The sequence below is a fragment of the Nothoprocta perdicaria genome, unplaced genomic scaffold (assembly GCF_003342845.1).
Source record: "Nothoprocta perdicaria isolate Ctin4 unplaced genomic scaffold, notPer1 scaffold_70, whole genome shotgun sequence".
NCBI lineage: Eukaryota > Metazoa > Chordata > Aves > Tinamiformes > Tinamidae > Nothoprocta > Nothoprocta perdicaria.
This window is the reverse complement of record NW_020455977.1, coordinates 2,162,194-2,181,754: the sequence shown is the minus strand read 5'-3', so window position 1 is coordinate 2,181,754 and position 19,561 is coordinate 2,162,194. Positions and strand designations below refer to the sequence as shown.

Sequence of the window (19,561 nt, the reverse complement as noted above, 5' to 3'; positions counted from 1 at the left end):
CTCCCCAGTTTACAATGGAGTCTCTGTGACGCGCACAGGGATCCTGCATAGAAAGATAGTAGGTAAAAATAAAACACTTAGATCCCTCATTGTCCCTTAGAAAACTCCTCGCCCTCGTGGGAAGACACATGCACTAGTGAGACAATGTTAGCAGAAGTACATCAGCCTGCTTTTCTCTTTTTTCCCTCCTTCTTTATTTATTTTCCCTGCCCCCTTCACCGCTCTGCAGCGATGACTCTGGCAGCTGAAGAGRTGCCACGAGCAGCAGGAGTCAGGACAGGATCGGGTGTCAGCAGGAGAGGAAGAGYGTGAAGCGAGAAAGAGCCATGGGCTTCTGTGTGCGCTTAGGAACTGCCCCATAAAACTGTGTGCCCTTCAGTGGAACTGTGAAACTTGGCAGATAAGGCTGATTTGCGGCTTTCACAAAGTCTCGTGTTGCAGAGTCATAGAGGTCCCTCCAGCTCCGTGCGGGAGGAAGGAGGCTTGTGCTTTCCTGTTGTAAAAGTGAAAGGGAGGCTTCCTGCTCCTTCCTCTGCCACAGGTCTTCTCTCTTGTATCTGTCTTCTCGGGAAGGATGGTTAAAATCTCTTGAAATTTCCTTTTTTTTTTTTTAATTCTTCCTAAAAAGGTGATTTTAGTTAACTCACTCATCCCTTATTCTGAGTAGAACTGCAGAAGGGTTGTCCTCAATCCTGAGCATATCCCATACTGTTAGGGTGACCTTGGTTAAGTGGGTTGACTTCACTGAGTCTTGGTTCCCACTTGTAAAATGCGGCTAGTGACTTCTTGAATCCAGAGGGATGTGCTGAAGAGAAGCCTCCTTCAAATGCCAGAGGTCATTCGTGTATCAGTGTGCTGTTTCCCACACACACACACACACACACACACACACACAAATTGTAGGAGGGGAAAAAAAATAGACCCTGGTATAACTGAAGCCAAAGAAACAAAGTACAGAGTGGAAAATGCTTAACTTCTGAGTGGAAAATATCGACCACTTCAAACAGCTCCTGGGGGCCAGTCAGCCCTTTCAGCAAGTAAGGCAAGGACTGAATTTGTTGACACGTGGATGAGTAAATGAGCTTCCTTGGCATGCTTTACATACGGGGTCAAATCAGCTCAGACCAAAGGTTCCCACTGAGGGCAGGTGACAACACAAGTATTTTAAACGCTTTTATAGCGGGAGTTTATGGCGCAACAGCAGTTTTGGGAGATGCCATGTGTGTGAGCCCCAAGGAGAGGTTCCCTGGAGGGAGGCCCCGTGCACCTGCCCTCCGCTATTTGGGAGTTAATGTTGAGTTAATGTTTAAGGCTTTGGGGGCCTCATCTGGCGCCGTGTCCCCAGGAGGTGAGCGCTGCTGAGCGCCTGGCAGGATGCAGCAGGTTGCAGGTGGTCAGAAAGAGCAGACACTGCTCCCGGGTTTGGTTTTGGCTGGTGGAAGGGGCAGGGATGCGTGGGGGAATCTAAGCGAAGTACAGGCTTAAGTCATTGAATGTATAGAGAGAAAGGGAGCCAAGTAGAGAAAGCTCCTTATAAAATATAAAATTACGTTAAAGAGCGAAGACGGCACAACATAAGGAATGTTTGGTACATGTTATTGAAACTGAAAAATCAGAGTAGGGAATGAATTATAATTTAGCACAATCCGTAATTTTACAGTTTTCATTTTGAATTATTTATCTTGAGTTATTTGATTTGATTAAAGATAAAGCTCGCCGACAGTATCTTGAACATCTCTGCGTGTCTTAGTGACAAATGAAAAAAGTCCTTGTTATTATAGCTTCACATTTATTTTTTTACTTTCTTATTTGCGTTGTCGCCATCCAATTCCCCCGTATTTTACAGGGCATTTCAGCTAGGCATTGTGTACATGTGATTCCATAACCCATCAGGCTTCAGTGTTGCCTCAGTACCTCTGATTCAGTAAATCAGATCATAGGCAGCATGCTGTCATATAATAAGGTGTCTGATCCTTATTACCAGTTTGTTGATGCACAGACTCCTTCAAATTGACCATTGCAACACATGGTTTCCCCTGAAACTAGCTGTGATAATTAGCGTGGCTCTAATGAGACAGAATGTCACTGATCTTGTGCTGAACTGTCGAGTATCGACGCTACGGATGGGAACTGTCAAAGCTTGCCATCTGTGACAGAGCTTGGCATATTCCATTTGCAAGGTAGAGCATGCTCAATAGACTGTTTTTAAACAAATGGTCCATTTCTTGATTAGGGCTCTGTGTTCTGTTACCGTGGAAGACTTCACGTTATAGCTAAACTTTCTCCTCTTTTTTTTTTCTTTTCCCCCTTTTTGTGCCGGCTTGGCTTGCAAGGATTTGAAATTTTACTCATTCACAAACCTATATATAAATAGATATTTATTTTAGTAATGGCCTCCCAGCCTGGGGTGTGGAGGGGGGCGGCTGGCCACGCGTCCCTCTTCCCCCCGCCGCTCCTTTCGYGGCAGGGGCTGCGCGGCTCGCGCGCCCGCGGGGCTGGTGTCTGCGTCTGAGGCAGCGAAGGGCCGGCGCGGGGGCGTTTCGAGGGCCGCGGGGGCAGCGGGGCCCGGGGGCGGCCCGCGCCACGCTCGCCCCACGCGGCGCTCACCCCACGCAGCCCCGGAGGGCCGCGAGCCGCTGGCGACGCTCCCCGCCACAGCCGTGCCGAGAAAAAGAAGAGAGAAAAAAAAAAAAAANAAAAAAAAAAAAAAGTCCAGCGCTGCTTATCATCCCCAAATATGCTTTGTTGCTTTTTATTTCCTCCTTCCCTGGCAGACCACACAGGGCTTGTTCTGAAGAACATTTTCACTAATCTGATCAGGCAGCCAAATACGCCGGGAAAACTGCTTTAATGATCCCACTAATTACCTCAAGTCAATATGAACTGTATTATTAGACTGAGGGAAAATATTCCATTAGGTCTCCCCCGTGGGAGTTCCTCCGCTTTGTGATGTCACCGGAGCCTTCGCCCTCTCGCTTGTAATTAATTTTATTTACACACGCAGGCACGCACAAGGTCACACCTGCACAACCGGCGCTGGCCAGGGAGCTAGTGGCACTCAGGCTTAATCAGATCTGTCATAATTACCATTCTGCATGTTTCTGACACACGCTGTGAAATATTTCAATTTAACTGCCGCTACCAGCACAACCAGATGTAGTGCGAGTGTGGCTGCATTGGAAATATTATTCCTCAGGATAAACTCTCTCCTCCTCCTTTTGCCTCCCACCCCCTCTCCCTTTTACAGCTAATGTGGCACAGAAGCTGATGTATCCTGTAAATCTTGAATGCAGCGCTAGATTGATAACAGCAGATTAGACAGTTTAACCACAAACAGCTTGTTCATTTTTCACAAATGAAAACCACATGTGGTGTAACTAAAATTTCAGGCTCTTTTTTTTTTTTTTTTTCTTTTTTTTTCTTTTTTTTCACTCCTCCAGTTGTTGTTTCCTTGCGTGCGTGTGTGTGTGTCTCTGGGTGTGCGCACGGGGCTCTGCCTTTCACCGTAAAGGAGTGATATAAAAGTGTGAACGTATAGGGGGGAAGAGACACTGCTTTCGTTGGGGATTATTTCTCCATGACCTTTAATAGGAGCCTTCGTTGCTTTGGCAAAGAAATCAGGTATCACATGAGGGGGGTTGTCTCTCACTCTGAGACTTTTTAATCTGTGGGTTTTTTTATGCCCACTTATTAAAGAAGTCATCCAACTGTGCTGTTTTTCCAAATAAAATGCCAGCGAGCACCTCGCTCTGGGAGGCACGTCTAGCCCAAAATACTCCCTGAATTCAGGAGAAAGAATTTTTTCTTTACTAAAGTTTTTCATTATGAATTTTGCCTTCTTGCTACTTCTTCCCTTGACCTCCTCCTTTGGGGAAAAGATTCTTAAAAAATATCCCGAAGTATCTAGAATTTTGGCAAATGGAATTTTTGTGTTTATTTGTTTTAATGAAAACATTCCCTATTTCTTCTGGAAATTCCTCTCTTTTTTTTTTTTTTCTGTTAGAATTCCGATCTTTTTCCAGTTAAATTATTCAGCTTGCCCTAATGAAACAGCTTTCAATAATTATTGCTAGTTGTTGGCTGATTTTCCTGTACTTTTAAAAAATAATGCTTTTTTTGATTTTTTTTTTTAATGTAAGTTTCAGAAACGATTCTTACAGCCAGGAAAAAAATGTTAATGTGTAGAGTGGTACTGAGTAGACCGCTCAGAAGATACTGCGGGTATTGCCAGGTGAGGTGAGTGGTGCAGCATGTTTGATAGAAACCCAGCAAATCGAATCTATAGTAAGTGATAGAATTGAACAGGCAGGAGTGCTACAGCTCAGATTTATCATTCGAAGTCAGTCAGAAGGCAGCGGGCAGGGTCATTTTTGGAAGCTGGAGCAGTGAGGGTAGCACACAACCAACCTGGCTGTGTGGGTGACACCCCAGATTTGTGCAGGGGTGGGTAAAAACCCAGGCAGGTACCGCTTGGCCAGTGGGAGACTTGTGGAAAGGGGCAGTGCAGTCCTCAATGGTGATGCCCTGGCTGCAGGTGTTCCAGAAATAAGCCCAGAGCAAGGCAGGATAGATTCCCATAGGAAGAAGTAAAAGGAAAAATGAGCTGCCAGATCCAAAATCCATCTTTAGTAAAATTATTTAAAAAACATAATGCAGTCTGGATGCCCTGGATGATCAAAAAAAAAAAAAAAAGAAAAGAAAAAAAAGATAGAGAGAGAGAGAGAGAGACTCTTTCTCATCTCTCCTTTATGAAAGCAGAGACCAATTAAAGTTCAAGTGAAGGGTCATTGGGCCCATAAGAAATAATGATAGGTGTGCTCTTTCTCTTACTTTTAAATGTATGATTCAAAACATGGAACGCCAGAAGTGGATGTTACAGGACTGCTAGGTGGTGGAGAGGTAGGAAACAATGTTCCCTCACAGCTGTTTTTTTTTGTTGTTGGTGGTGGTGGTTTGTTTTTAATTTCATTACACCTATTAATTTCTCATTATGTCCATTTTTGTTTTTCTCAAATTCACCCTTTAAGTCAGACTTCAGATTTTCAGCTGTGAGTGACTCCAAATTGTCGTTATATAATGACTAGTTATTACAAGCACATAGTGGGGAGCACTAAGTGGGGAGAAGTTCCAGTTTGCAAATATTTATCTAACTTCAAATCTGCCAAATTTTATCAGAATGCACATTGTTATTCAGCAGTCATCTTGTTTTTCTTCCTGTGTCACGTTCCTTTACATTAGATTACTTTAGGATGGCATTTGAGAAGCAAATGAAGATAGTTTTCAGGATCTTGGGGCTGGGCAGTCCTTAGTAAAATTCCCTGACATTTTAGGCCTCAGATCATCAAGATTTACATACATATCAGTTAAATCTGTGGAATTGCTTATGCGACGAGTTGGTTGCATGTTAAGGAATTTTGTTGACCTGGGAGTTTGACAACTCTAGTATTTGTAGCATATAGGAAACAGCTCTAGCAGCAGAGGTATTGTCTATAAAAAGTTATTAAAACACATATATATGAAGGGCTTAATCAAGATTCTTGTCCTGCTTGCTTTGGGGTAGGCAGTGTGCTTCACCTCTAAACATTTCTTTGCAATTCTTGGTCGGAGGAGCAAGTCTAAGCAGAAGGATGAATTCGCGGGGCTCAGGGATGGAGGGAGCAGGGCAGGAATAACCACGGCAGCTCCCACCACGTGTAAATAAAGATCTGTATATCCGGGCGGGCTGCCGAGGCCGCGGGAAAGCAGTGCTGGCTGTAGCGTGTTGGCAGTTTCCTTGGCCGGGAGGAAAGCTGTGCCCTCCACACATCCCTCGCTCGGAGCCCTCCGTCCTCTTTGGTCTCCAGGCTGTTCTCGTGCCCGGCACGGCTGCCGCGGAGGCCCCCAAACCGCGTTGTGCCGGTGCCCGGCCCCTCCTGACCCAGCGGTCCTGCGTGTTCCCTTCTGCGGCCCCAGCCACCGGGCGGCAAGTGGGGAGCCTGGAGCTCCGTGCAGCCTTCGCTGCCTTCCTTTGCCCGTGGCTGGGATGTGTGTTTCTGACTGCTGCCTTCTCACTTACGGAGAGCTTTCTGGCTTTGACAGCTCTGGATTTAAAATATATATGTATTTTTTTAAGGGTTAGGGTATTATTAGCCTTCTGTCTGCATCTGTGGTTAGCCAAATCTGAAGGAAAGTCAGGGGAAAGTTTATTTGCAGTTGCTGTAAAGCACCCCTCACCTTCAGCGTTATCGCACATGAAGTGTTCTTTATTATGAAACCAAGAGCTACAGAATCTAGCCGAATTACAGGGAGAAATGTTAAAAGCAGGTCAACTTTTACCAGAATATCTAAATGCCTAGTTCAAATATATATGAAAAAAATAAGGCCATAAAATGCAAAACGGTATCTGAAAAAGTATTTGGGCAGTTCATTTTGTGCTGATGTTGCTTGTTGGAACATTTTCTTGAGGGAACTGAACTTACAGTTAAGTCCAATTCTTCCATTCTTCAGTGTGCGTTAGATCTTCCTATGATCCAAAATGAATTTTGAAAAGGGAAAGCACATGATAAGGAGCTAGGGATTTAAAATATTCCCTCTGGGAAGTTACAATCTTTAAAATAAATAAATAAATAAAGCCAACAATATGATATATTCATATATAATTGTGGAAGTGAGACTTCAGGCCGGTGCCCTTTATACTAGAGGTCTTTCCCCAAAGCAAATGTTAAATCTCTGCAAGTAACATAATAATAAACATTTGCTGTTCACATGTAAATTGACGGTAGTAAAAAAGATGTTAAAAACTGCCAGGCTCTTTCTGTTAAAGACACTTCTCTAACTAAACTGTTAGATATAGCTGCCATACCAAAATTGATTACACATTTAAGAGTAAATAAATATGAGACTATTAAGGGCTTGGGTTGGATTTAGGGCTGTATTTACTTTACGTGAAGCATGGATATTGCAGTGAAATCACTACTTCTCTTTCCTTAAATAAAAGATAAAGGGCTATATATTTCCAGTTACCCTCTGTGAAACCCACTGACCCATTTTATATGCCTATACTATAAAAAGAAATGTGCCAGGCTAAGACTGATTTATTTAATAATTAGCAGTTGTGTTTTCTTGTTTTGCTTTTTTTATTAAGTCCATTTTTGTAGTGTGTATCTTGTGGTTACAAGACCAATTGAAATGTGTGTGAAGAAGAAGGGATGTGGAGGAGAGGAAGGCAGGACGAAGCTTCATCCACTATTTTTTACATGCATTACTTTTTCCCTTCTTTTTACATACAAATGCAATTGCACTTTATGTAAGATTTTGAAAGGAATGTATATTATGTTTTTGATTAGGTCCTGCCTATCATTGCTAGGCAATTGAAGGCAATACTATAAAAAAGAAGTTTGTACAAGGGATAGGAAAGGTGGAGGAGACTGAAAACTGAGAAGCCAAGTTTGGGAGAAATCCCTTATTAGGTTATTCAATATACTCTGACTGTTCTGTATGCTGTATATGGTAATGTACAAAAGTTACGATATTTTGCATTTTTAGTCAGTTTTAGAATTAGGGCTGGGAGTGGTGTTCTGCTTTTTCCTTTCCAAGAGCTGAAAGTGGGTCCCCAGTGTTGGTGCTCGGGGAATGTGCACCCTGCTTCTGATACGGTCTCACAGCCTAAGCCAGGAGGCTTCTTAACAGTACAGGGATTTAGTTGCTAATCTGCAGCCCCGAAGCAGAGGGAGGTAGAAGATGATGGACCCGACCACAAGAGCAGGGGAGCGGGGCCGCAGCTCTCTGGGTGCTGTTGTTTCTGCACTCACCTGCTGCTCGTCTTTGAATTGCACAGGTTGCTCTAGAAAGCCTGTTTTTCCTTTGTATTTGCTTGGATGTGCCCAAAAGTAGAAATAGATATTTAATTTGTAAGTGCTGCGGTTATCGATCTGCTAAAATGACACAAAAGAAAAATATCAGTGAAATATTATCCGCATCTCTATTAGCTCTTTGGCCATCTTTCTCAAAACCCAGTGGAGAGGATGAGAGCAGAACGATGTTGCAGCTGAATAATAGGTAGAAAAAGAAATGATAGGAGAGAGCAGGATCTGCTTCAAAGGAAGGTTTTCCTGCCAGCAAAGTTTACCTTTCTTCTGAAAAGCCCTGCGAGGTTGCGAGGTTTTCAGTTTGTTTGTTTTACTAAATCTCCTCTGTTACGATGGCACATACAGATTTGCTTAAAATTCACATCTGGGCTTCCCCTTTCAATGATCTAGTAATGAAAGGCAGTAAAACAGATAAACCCGAGATATCTGGAGATAAAGGACAGCTTCAAGTTTCAAACTTTCTCTGATTTAGTAGAATGCTCAAAGGCAAAGCCTAAATCTTAAGACTGATTAGTGTAAATAAAGTAATAAAACAACTGCCTTTCTGGGGACATTTATTATCACTTTAGGCCAGATCTCAAGGAGAGGAATTCTTATTCTGGTATCTCTGCTGATCTTCTGCAACAGCCTGAAAAACAGCTTTTGCTTCTTGAATTACAGTGCTGTCATTTTGGAGCAAATCAGTAAATCCTGAACTATGGAAGATTCCCAGACATTTTTAGAATTGCTTGAAAGTGTATGCCTCACATGAGTGATTTTTAACATTTCGTGAAAATACAAGCCAAACTGAAAAGATTTTCACTGACAAATGTGTCATTCAGTATCAAAAGCTACTAAGCCAGATAGATCATTTGCTTTTAAAAATTTTAGAAAATATCCAGTGATCCTTCTAGTAGGAGATTTCAGGTCCTCCAGGAAATATTTAGATTTACTCAGCTTTACATAGAAGATAACCAGGTCAATTTATGTATTATAGGAAAAATAAACCTGCAGTCAGAGTAACTCAGGAAATTCCAGGAGAATATTTAAGGCTACAAGGGACCGTTTTGATCATTTAGGCTGTACTCATATCCGAACCCACAGGTATTTCACCCTGCAAGAAGTCAAACTTAAATAATCCTGGCCCTAAAAGAAATTTTGAGTTAAACGCTGTGTTCTCATCCTGCAGTGGAGGTTCCCTGCTGTATTTTGGGATAACACAAATGTCAGGCAAACGGCGTTTCCGAGGTACATTAAAGCAGAGTCCATTGTTACCTATTTGTTGCATTTGTTTGTGCAGGAGTGGCATTTGCCAGTGCTGCTTCTCAGTGCCATATGTATGAGCTTACTTATTCCGAACTCCCTGAATTTCCAATCTTGTTGAACACTGAGAAATCTCAGCTGAAGGCTTTAATGCGTTTTCCAATCAATGTGTAGGGGAAATTTGGCCTTATCAATTTAAATGCTGGAGATCCTTTCATTGCATTATGGAAGAATCATCTCTAAGCAGAGATTATTCTTAAGAACTTCATAACATTTAAAGGTTAATATGTTAGGTAAAGAACAATATCTTAAGACAAACATTTTTATTACAGGACATGAAGGGATAGTTCTGATTAAATTACATGATTATTTGAATGGGAAAGAAGACAAAGTGCATCATTTCTTGCCCTCAACTTTAATGCCTTTAATCAAATAATGACCTTCTGGAAATAGTTAATTTTAAGCATTTGGAAAGATCAATACCACTTTGCCACCAAAAAATGGCCCAGATGATGAAATTTGATGTATTTAAAGTACCATTTCACCCTTTTAACCTAGTAAATAATTTAAAATGCTTTCAGTACTCCTTTGCAACCATTATGTATCTCAGTCAAAGTATTATGACTTTTCCAAAAGCAACCTTTCTGTACAATGAGCAGCTCACAAGCCTCATACTAAGGCTAAGACATGCGTACATTGTGGTAGGGATGCCGACCTTTTTTCTTCTCTTTTATACACGGATTCTGTTTTGAAAAGAAGTGGAAATCTGTGCGATGAACGCAGCCCTTTGAAACAAGAATGAGATTTGTAAAGCAAGTTGGATGGCTTTTGAAGGGGAGAAGTCAGTGCTTAAAGTTTAGTTCATGAGTTCTTTTCCTTTGTTTTGTCTACAAGCTTTTGTGCTAAAGGTGAAGGATTTGGGTTGCTCAGACAATTAAGAGCCCATTTTACCAAGTGTAATTTCATATCAGTGTTCTATAAACTGGAGTGCCTTCAGCATTGTAAATAAAAAAAATTGCCCTCTATTAGCATGTTTGTGGGCAGATTAAAAACAGCCTTCATTAGCATAAGTAACACTTACAGATTCTTTTAAAAGTAGAAAATTATTTGCTGAAGGATAAATTGCTAGCTTTATAGTTAGTTGCTGAAAATGCGCTCATTCAAAATGCCTACTTTAGTTTAGTCTACAATGCTCATTTTTTGAGCTAGAAGTACTGTTTAATGGATTATGTACTTAGTCTTTGTTCCTAGTGGATGCTGAAATGCAATTCACACTTTCTGCTAAAATGTTTGTATCAAATACCTCCCTATTTAGACTGATTCTTTCTAACACTGTATATTTTTATTATACTATATGCCCCAGAGACTGATACAAAATAATTTCACTTATACCATACCAAAGAAAAACTATTCCTATCTTAGCAGTGATACTGTAAAATGTTTTGCCTTTTTAGATTCAAATTGCAGCTTTTTTTAAAAAAAACGTTTGATTCCTTGTTAGTTATACTGTAAGAAATATTCATCATTTAGGAAATTATCATCGGTAGAACAAATGCACCGAACAAAAGAGTTCAGTTGCTCCACCTTGAAGCCCTTTCTTTCCAGGCTGGATATATTTGATGCCGATTTGGGAGGCTTTGCCCAGAGAACATCTTTAATGACTGTAATGCTGCCCTCTTTGATCTAGTTAGAATTGGTCTTTACACTTTAAGTGCAGATTTAAATGATTTAAATCTTTTTTGTGTGTGTATGTGTGTGTTTAATAAGAACGCTACAGGAAACCTGGAGTGGTTTGTTAGAAACTCTGAAGGAAAGTAGGAGAGAGCAGAACATTTTATTTAAACACAGCACCGTGTAGAGTGCCTGAATAAAATATCCATTGGATATATAGATAAAATGGAGATATGCTTGCTTTAAAATAAGCTGGTGGGCCTTGCAGATACTAGTGTTTGTTGGTTATCCTCTTTGCGCTTTTCCTGCAATGGTTTGGCAGTTCATTTTTTTTTCCTCTAATGTCTTATGTTTCTTTACTAAATCCTCATCAGAAAACCAGACAGAAGACTCTTATTTATTTTAAATATCTTAGGTTTAGCATCTTTTTTTTTTTCACCATTTCTTGCTTACTGTAGCAAGACCTTTGCAGATGGTACTTGGTTACTTGAAAGTGCATAACAGTATTTTCTTTGTAGCAGATGGATTTAAGACTTTTAGTTCCCAATAAATGTAGGTTTACAATACATAACTTTACAGGATTTGTGTTGTATATAACAGGTTTGAACATATTATCTCAGAATTCATCTGCATGGCATTTTCAGCTTACCCAGGGCCCATGCCAGTATTTTAAGTAACGGGGAGAGCATAGTGATTGATAGCAGCTAAAGGCGTGATTTTGAATAGAAACAAAGGGTTTAGAACAGAAGGTGTCAAATTAAACTTTGTCAGTTTGAAAAGTAGTAACATCCTGAAAGTTCTACAAACATATTTACATGTGGCTAATGTTTATATTTTGCTTTGTACTCTCTTTATATTCAGTGTAATGTTGCCTGGCAAATTTGCTGTGTTTTAAAATTAAGGTTGTTCCCAATGTCACTGCCGAGTTTGAGGGGTTTGCCTTGCTGCATATCAGCCTAATTATTGCAAGGCTGTTTTTAACAATTTGCTGYATGCACTGTACAAACTGATTGTGATCTAATTGGGGCTATAAACATTTCTTTATAATCTTAACRCTTTTTTCCTCTTCTTGTAAGATTATAAACACATGAAAATACAGTGGTTCAAGCCTTCTTTTGGTTACACTGATCTTGTTAAATCAGAAATAAATCATGTGMATTTGACAGAATTTGCTCTAGATTTAAGTTTGAGTGTAAGAGCACAAAATTCAGCCCTGTTAGGTTCATGTGCAAATTAAAGTACATTAGCTACAGAACTTAAAACTTCTTTAGATGAAATAGAAACAAACCTTACAAATTTTACAGAACTTAAAAATCACAGTGAGAAAGTCTGCTTGATTATTTATGCTGGAAGATACAAAACCATTTCAGACATTCTCATAAAGAATTAGAAGTAGTACTTCAGTGCAAAGGTTCATAGCACACTACTGTAGATGTAATGTTAGTTATCTGAAATTAATAAAAATAAAGTCCACTCTACTAAGTAAATAAACACAGAAAAGACTATATGGTGGGGAGAAATTCCTTAGGTGATGAAAGCTGTTGTTGTGAAATAGATGTTCAATCAGCGCAAAATGTGATCGCTGGGGAATTATTACTATTACTGAGCATTTTAAAAGAGTTTCTACTGTCTTTCTCCAAAGAACATCTGTGATGCACATGGCCACCGGACAGTGTATGTGCAGCGTCTGAACGGATGTTGTAMTTTCTTTGTCAGTCTGTGTGTATACCTTGGAGAGCTGTAATGGGAGGGGACAGGTTGTCTCTCATCGTGTTTTACTTATCTGGCTGCTGGGGTAGTCAGCTCCGCTCTCTGGTTTAGCAGCCTTAGAAAGAGGGCCTGCTGTGAAGMGGTGCAGGCCCCAGATATCCAAAGGACACCTGTTATGCTTTGGGGTAGGGTGGGTTTTTCTTTAATTAAAGTTTTTGTAACTGTATTTTAATGCAAAGATCTTGGTTTGATTCTTCTCCCCTTTCCCTCCACGCTTTCTGATTGCATCTATTTAACTTATTGCAGRAAACTAGCACTACCATTGAGCATAATCCCACCCTTTTTTCCCCATGGAAGCACATGAGCAGAAGATGGCAAGAGTCTCGTGCTGATTCTGTAGGTGCAGTGATGATCTGTGCCTTAACCTGCTCATGTAACCCATGACATCTTGCATCGTATGTGCTCTATGTGAAGGCCTTTGGGCGCCCTTCTTTGCCCCCTTCCATACGAGAGCCCTTGTAGGACAATGTGCAGTGTCTGCCATGGCACCCTGGGGACACAGGGTCCCCCTGGGCCTTGCTGCTCCTTGCTCCTTGCTGCTGCTCCCTCTCTGCTGCTATCGAGCACCAGCCCAAGCGGCGCCCATTGCGCTCTTGCTCTCCACTCTACTACCACCTTCTCTCTAACATTTGTCATTTTGATTATTTCTGTTTCTCGGGGGCATTTTCTCCTGTGTCATTTGCTCCATTTCCCACTTATATCTGAGAGCATATATTTTAAATTTTTATGCACACCTCACTAAATATTTTCTTATACAATATGAATGAATTAAGATTATTTGTTTACTTTCACCTCTTCCTGTTATGGTGATATTTTTACACTGCATTTATTAACTGCTAGCTAAAGATATGAGTGTTCTCAAGAAAATTTGTATCATATCTCTGCTGTATCTGTATATCCAGTAATAGAACTAGTCCAGATAAACCATTTTTAAACTACTACTGCGTTTGAAAAGGATCTAAAAGCTTCTGTACATTTATGTTATTTGTTGGCTCAATAAAATGTCACATTATCTTTCCTACAGCATTAAGAAATAAAATTGCATGGACACAGTTTTGAAAACAGATCCTTGAAGCTAAGGAAAGAAATAAGCATGTTGTATGCATGTAATATTCTGTGTTTCTGTAATTTTGTATGTCACCCCTTCCTCAGAACCCACCTGGGTGTGGGTTTGAGGATTTGCGCTCCCAGGCAGCGCGTGGGACTGGAAATGGTGCAAGGGCAGCCCCAAAACCCACACGTGGTTCATCCCCGCCGACCCCTCACAGCACGAGATCTGTGAGAAAAAGCCAGAAACAGATCAAGATCTCTCACGTGAAATAAGCTCACGTGCACCTCTGCTCGTGGCAGGGAGGAAGCAGATATCACTTTTTAGTGCCTGGTCACAAGATGCCTTTGTTTTAACAGGCATTAGGGAAGCCTCTCTGTTGTGGTGATTTATAGTAGGCCGCTCTGCAGTCAGGGCAGGTATTTGAAGTACTTCCTTATTTTCAGTAAGGAAAACTGGAGTACCAGAATTTTTTAAATGCCTAGAAGACAGCCTACCAGCTCCTGAAACCCAGTGTTGAGGCTCACAGGTGGATGTCGGCTTGCATGAAAGAAAACAGGCAAAAGGGAATTGGAGCGGCTAAGGGATTCTGCCGTGATCAATAGGTGTTTTCTGAACAAGCTACCCAGCACCAACAAAAATCGTGCTTTCCCAAAGGCCCACATTTTGCAGGAGTCTGGGAAATAGCATGGCAGCCTCTTGGTGTATTGATGTTTGCTTTAAACCCTGCGTGGATTGAGAAAGTCATTTGTGACCTGGGGAGAGTGTGCGGGGATGTGGCATTGTTCAAGTGCGCTTTTCACCCTCTTTTGTCCCTGCGGAAGGGAGAGAAACTAATATTTTGCTGGTGTTATCTTCAAGGGGTGGCTCTGTGAGCTGTTACGTTGGAAAGAAGATCCCTCACCAGAGAACAGGACCCTCTGGGAGAATCTCTCCATGATCCGAAGGTTCCTCAGTCTTCCTCAGCCTGAACGAGATGCCATTTATGAACAAGAAAGCAATGCAGTTCATCACCATGGTGACAGGCCTTCCCACATTATCCATGTTCCAGCAGAACAGATTCAGGTTAGTTTACCTTGGCCAATCCAGCAGAGCACTAAGTAAATAAAGCTTTAAACGTAGCAAAGGAAATTAGTGTTTCTTTCCTCCTGGCCAGACTAAATACAGGTCTCCTCGTAGCGAGAGATAGCGACGTGCTGCCATCCGCCGCCGGCCCTGGCCGGAGAGGCAGGTGGCCACCCACGTCTTTGCTTCAGTTTGGTTTCATCAAGGCAGCATTGTGGCTTGTGTGCACCTGCTTGGTGGTGGAGAAACAGTTGCCTGTGTTAGCAGTCCATAGCTAGCACTGAATCACAGAATTACTTGGCACTGTTCTTCAAATATGTTACTGACAAAGTGGGAGGAAATGGTTGTGCTGTCGCCCAAAGCCTTAAGTACAGCCAAAAATGCTCGAGAGCCGTGGTTCACCTCAGGTAGGAGTGAAGGGAAGGGGGCCCAACCTGAATCCTCATCCCACTTTAACCGCAGCTGAGACCTGGGATGAGTCAATGTTTGTTTGTTTTTCCTTTAGAGCCCCTCTCCCACCACCCTTGGGAAAGGAGAGCATAGAGGCGCTTTCTTACCAGGCCTGCTGACCACTGGACCGTGGCTGGGTGCTGCTCCGCAGGTGAGCGGGCACGAGTTCAACGGGGCAGGGAGAGGAGCCGGGGCTTGCAGGACCYACCCCACGTCCCACCTTGCATCCCAGAGCAGCTGTGGCAGGTCCTCCTTGTTTGGGGACGGGTGACCTCTCCGCTCACACAGTAGCCACGTGCACGACCAAGGTGGCCCACGATCTCAGAGCACGACTGGCTGTTATTTTCGGCAGCGGCGGGTGGCTTGGCAGGGTGGACTGCTCTCTCTCCCAGCCCAAGACTCTTGAATCCCTTCCCACTAAAGACCTGAGGTSAGCCTTTTATCGGCTCCCTCTTAAAGGGCAAAAATTACCCATTTGGGGCTTTTCAGAGTCTCCAGCCTCAGCAGAAACCTAGGGTATCACTTGTACTACCTGTATAGAAGAGTATTTACAAGGCTAGGAGGAGCAGAGTTATCTAGCCGCCAGAAACAACACGAGTGTATATTAAAGATAAAACAAACTGAATAAGACAATCCCTTAGGATATCAAGTACTAAAATAATTGCAAAAGGCTGGAAACTTGCTGTTTGATTTAGCAAAAAGAGWGAGAAAGATCTATATTAAGTAATAAAACAGCACTTGTTTGAAAATGTACATTGTTTTTAATAAAATCACTTCTTAAGGGGATAAAAGGAGAAGCTTAAGCGCAGTATAATCATTCCACCACTATGCCACTTACTTAGATTTTCTTGCCTTGTTGATAAGTTGTGTGTTTGATCTTGCAAATATTATTCACATAAGCAGTTGCATTGTAATCTCTTAATAKGACTTGTAAGAGTAAGGATTGGGAGATTGGACCTGAGTTTTGCCTATGCTCTTCTACACTGTAATTCTTGCAGATGCATAAATGTGTAGTTAAGACACAAGTTTCCAACTGTATATACAAAGCCTYGAGTCTTGTAAGAATTTTATGTGCTGGGAGTAGAGTCTTGAGTCTCTTTGGGATTGCTTGAATGGGACTGCTCACACACCATAAAACATGAATGTGTGTGAATAAGGATAAGAGCCCTAATTCCACCGGCATTTGTGTCTGATTTTACAATAATAAGATCAGTCAGAGCAGTGGCTCCTGAAGTGCATGTTGAGACCTGTGTGATGTCTCTGCAACTACAAGTGGCACTGCAGACTGGACAGAAATACAATTCATCCAATATTTATGCTGTTCATGCAATAATTTGTGCTGTTTAGGGTCTGCAAGTGAGCTGCCAGTGGAAGCTTGGGAGCCACGAGTGACTGACACATACAAAACTGTCAAGGGGATGCTCACAAAGGGAAATGAAATCTAGTGATAGCAACTGCTTGTTTTGCTACTGTTGTTTGTTAATAATAACTGGTGGTTTGTACCATATGACATGAAATTTGCTGATCCAAACTATCTTACTAACCAGTGCTTCCTGTGCTGTAAAGCAAAAGAATTGTCAACAAAAACAGTTGCAGATAAATGTACTTTTGATTTTAAACATGATCTTATAATGTACTCGACTGGAGAATGAGAAAAACATTTCTGTCCCTAGGGCTTAGTGCCTCACCTTTCAAGAATGTTTCTGAATCTATGCTTGCAAAACTTCATTTTAAGCTCTTGTTAATTATTTACATTGTGATTTGCTTTATCTTATTCTTCTGATGTGCATACTGGCTCATTTTTATTGCTTGAATTTTTGGAATGCAGCATGTTCCCTTCTAATAATAATAGTGAAACTTATTTAGAGCTTTTCATCTTAGTGCTTTATAAATATTAACTAAATAATCCCCAGTGCAAACACTGAGGCAGGTAAATATGTTTGTTCCCTGCTTTTGTATTGGGGTAGTTGGACAGAGGCAAGGCAGACATGCTCCAAAACCACAGGCAAGATGGGCCAGAGCCAGAACTGGAAATAAAGAATTCCTACCTCCGGATCTCTTTGTCCTTGCCGAGACGGGCTTTAACAGCATGGCGTTAGACGCTGCCCACTAACTCACTCTGTCATAATATTTTCAAGTTTGACGAGACTGCGGTGCCTGCTAAGGTCAGATGGGTAGTGGGGTATTTTAGCACTTAGCTAAAAAGCTCCCCGTTCCCCCCGCTTCCTTGGTCTAGCCATTGCTAGAGATTTGCAGCCCTTGTTTTTGGGCAGCAGCTGCTGCTGCTGGCAGAGCTCCTGTGTGTTTGCCCTCATCTGGCACTTTTCTCACTTTGCCCTTGCTACAGTTCTGGCTAAGCTGGTCAAGTTAATCCTATACTATGTCACCTACTTAGCATTTTGTCTTGTCTGCACTTGACTCATGGAGCATRTTCATTAAAATTTGTTAGCAAAACCACACTGATACCACGTCATCTGCGTTTTCAGTTAGACAAAGCCCGACTGTTCCACCTCTCTGCCTGTATCCCACTTTTCCATTTATCCCCAGCCTCTGTTTACACACATACAGACACATGCAAGATACTCAGGGAGTTACTAATTCATATTTTAATTCTGGTTCTCCTCAGTATCAGCAATAATGAGTCCTTTTATTTTTTTGTTTTCTAACTTACTGAGCCTTTGTTTGTAGCTTTGCAAATTTTTCTCAGGATTTGCTTGGTGACACAAAAAACAAACCACATTGCATGTACGAGAAATGATGTGCTTTGTCTTGCAGCAGCAGCAGCAGCAACAGCAGCAGCAGCAACAGCAGCAGCAACAGCAACAGCAGCCAGGTCCCAGGCTACCCCCAAGGCAACCGACAGTAGCATCACCAGCTGAATCTGAGGATGAAAATCGCCAGAAACCGCGGCCGCGAACAAAGATTTCCGTGGAAGCCCTCGGGATCCTACAGAGCTTCATACAAGACGTAGGCCTGTATCCAGATGAAGAAGCAATCCAGACTCTCTCCGCCCAGCTTGACCTACCCAAGTACACCATTATCAAGTTCTTTCAGAACCAGCGATACTATCTCAAGCACCACGGGAAGCTGAAGGACAATTCTGGGTTGGAGGTGGATGTGGCAGAATACAAGGAGGAAGAGTTGCTCAAGGATTTAGAAGACAGCATCCAAGACAAAAATGCAAACACGCTTTTCTCAGTTAAATTAGAAGAAGAATTATCGGTAGAAGGGAACACAGAGATTAATGCAGAATTAAAAGACTGATCTGAAAGTATTATTTTCATTCAACAGTGCCACTGGTATTTAGTAATGAAATGAAAATTCCATCTTGCGTTCTGTCAAAAACCTTTATTATTCATTGTTTGGCCAATGAATCTTCCAAAACTTGCACAAAAATTGAAAAAAAGGATAATGCAGACTGCACTAGATGTTTTACTCTGTTTTACAAACTGCTTCGCAGCAACAGATGAAGCGTTGAGGATTGTTTGATATTAATTTGTGTTCACTGGATACACTGTGAGTGTACCCAATAAGCATGATACCAGTGATTTTGATTCTGGAGCCTTCAGACAAGCATTACAACTTTTGTGATTTACTGTTTTTTGTTTCTGTTTCGTTCCTKTTTTTTAATTATTACTGTAGCACTCCACACTTGATCTTTGGAAACTCACATTTATTTAAAAAAATAAAATAAAAAGAGTTTGTTACTCTTGTTCTATTGTATGTTACAAAAGAACTATAGACTGTGGAATGCAGTTTAAAGATAACATATGCCAACAAATGCCTTGTATTATATGGCACTGCCGTAATTCAGATTTGTTTTCTTTTGGAAATAAAGGTCACTGTATTTTTTTTCCATTCTCATTGTTACATGGTTTTAAAGAAAATGAAAAAGAAAATGTGAAACACAATTTAGTCCTCATTATTTATTTGTAGAACCTGCAGCATCATGTTGTAATTAATTTTTTTGGAAGTTTCCGTTAAATGTAATATTGCTTCTCTTGTTATCATACTGATTTTTTTTCTATTTATAAATGTATTTTGATGGGCAGTAAAACAAAGTGTCTTAAAAGTTTTAAATAGAGAAAATGTGCTTTACACAGTTGCCTATAAAAAGTGCTCTATGTTATCCAAGCAATTCATACTATAAGCTTCACTCTTATTGTTGTATGCAATTTTTACTATCATGCAAATAAGCTTAGGTAAATAAAACTAATAGATCACCTTAGAAACTTATGCAATTAATGTGAAAATAATTGATGTTTGCAATGTGTCTTCCTTTGGTTTACAATCAATTTTAAAGCTACAGCTGTATAAATTTTCTGTATAAAGGTGTATTTCTTTTTTATGAGTTTATTGCTATGAAAACACCAGTTATTTTGTTACAGCTGGCTGTTTTTATAAGTGTATCACAATTTTCTTTATGCAGAAATGTTCTGACTAGGAGTGGTTATTGACTGTAACTACA

General features: G+C 41.2%; 1 protein-coding gene across 5 annotated transcripts in view; it reads left to right on the top strand.

The window, feature by feature from the left end:
• The window catches only part of SATB1 (SATB homeobox 1), a 70,736-nt gene extending 51,477 nt beyond the window's left edge, over nt 1–19,259 (top strand). For 2 of the 5 annotated variants that reach the window (XM_026050820.1, XM_026050816.1), the window contains 2 exons: nt 14,440–14,643; nt 17,869–19,259. In XM_026050820.1, the coding sequence (XP_025906605.1) occupies nt 14,440–14,643; nt 17,869–18,357 (693 nt within the window). In that variant the 3' untranslated portion in view covers nt 18,358–19,259. Of the gene's footprint in view, nt 1–14,439; nt 14,644–15,148; nt 15,245–17,868 lie in introns of all 5 variants that reach the window. The other 3 variants (XM_026050817.1, XM_026050818.1, XM_026050821.1) reach the window with 2 other exon arrangements.
• The last annotated feature ends 302 nt before the right edge of the window (nt 19,260–19,561 follow it).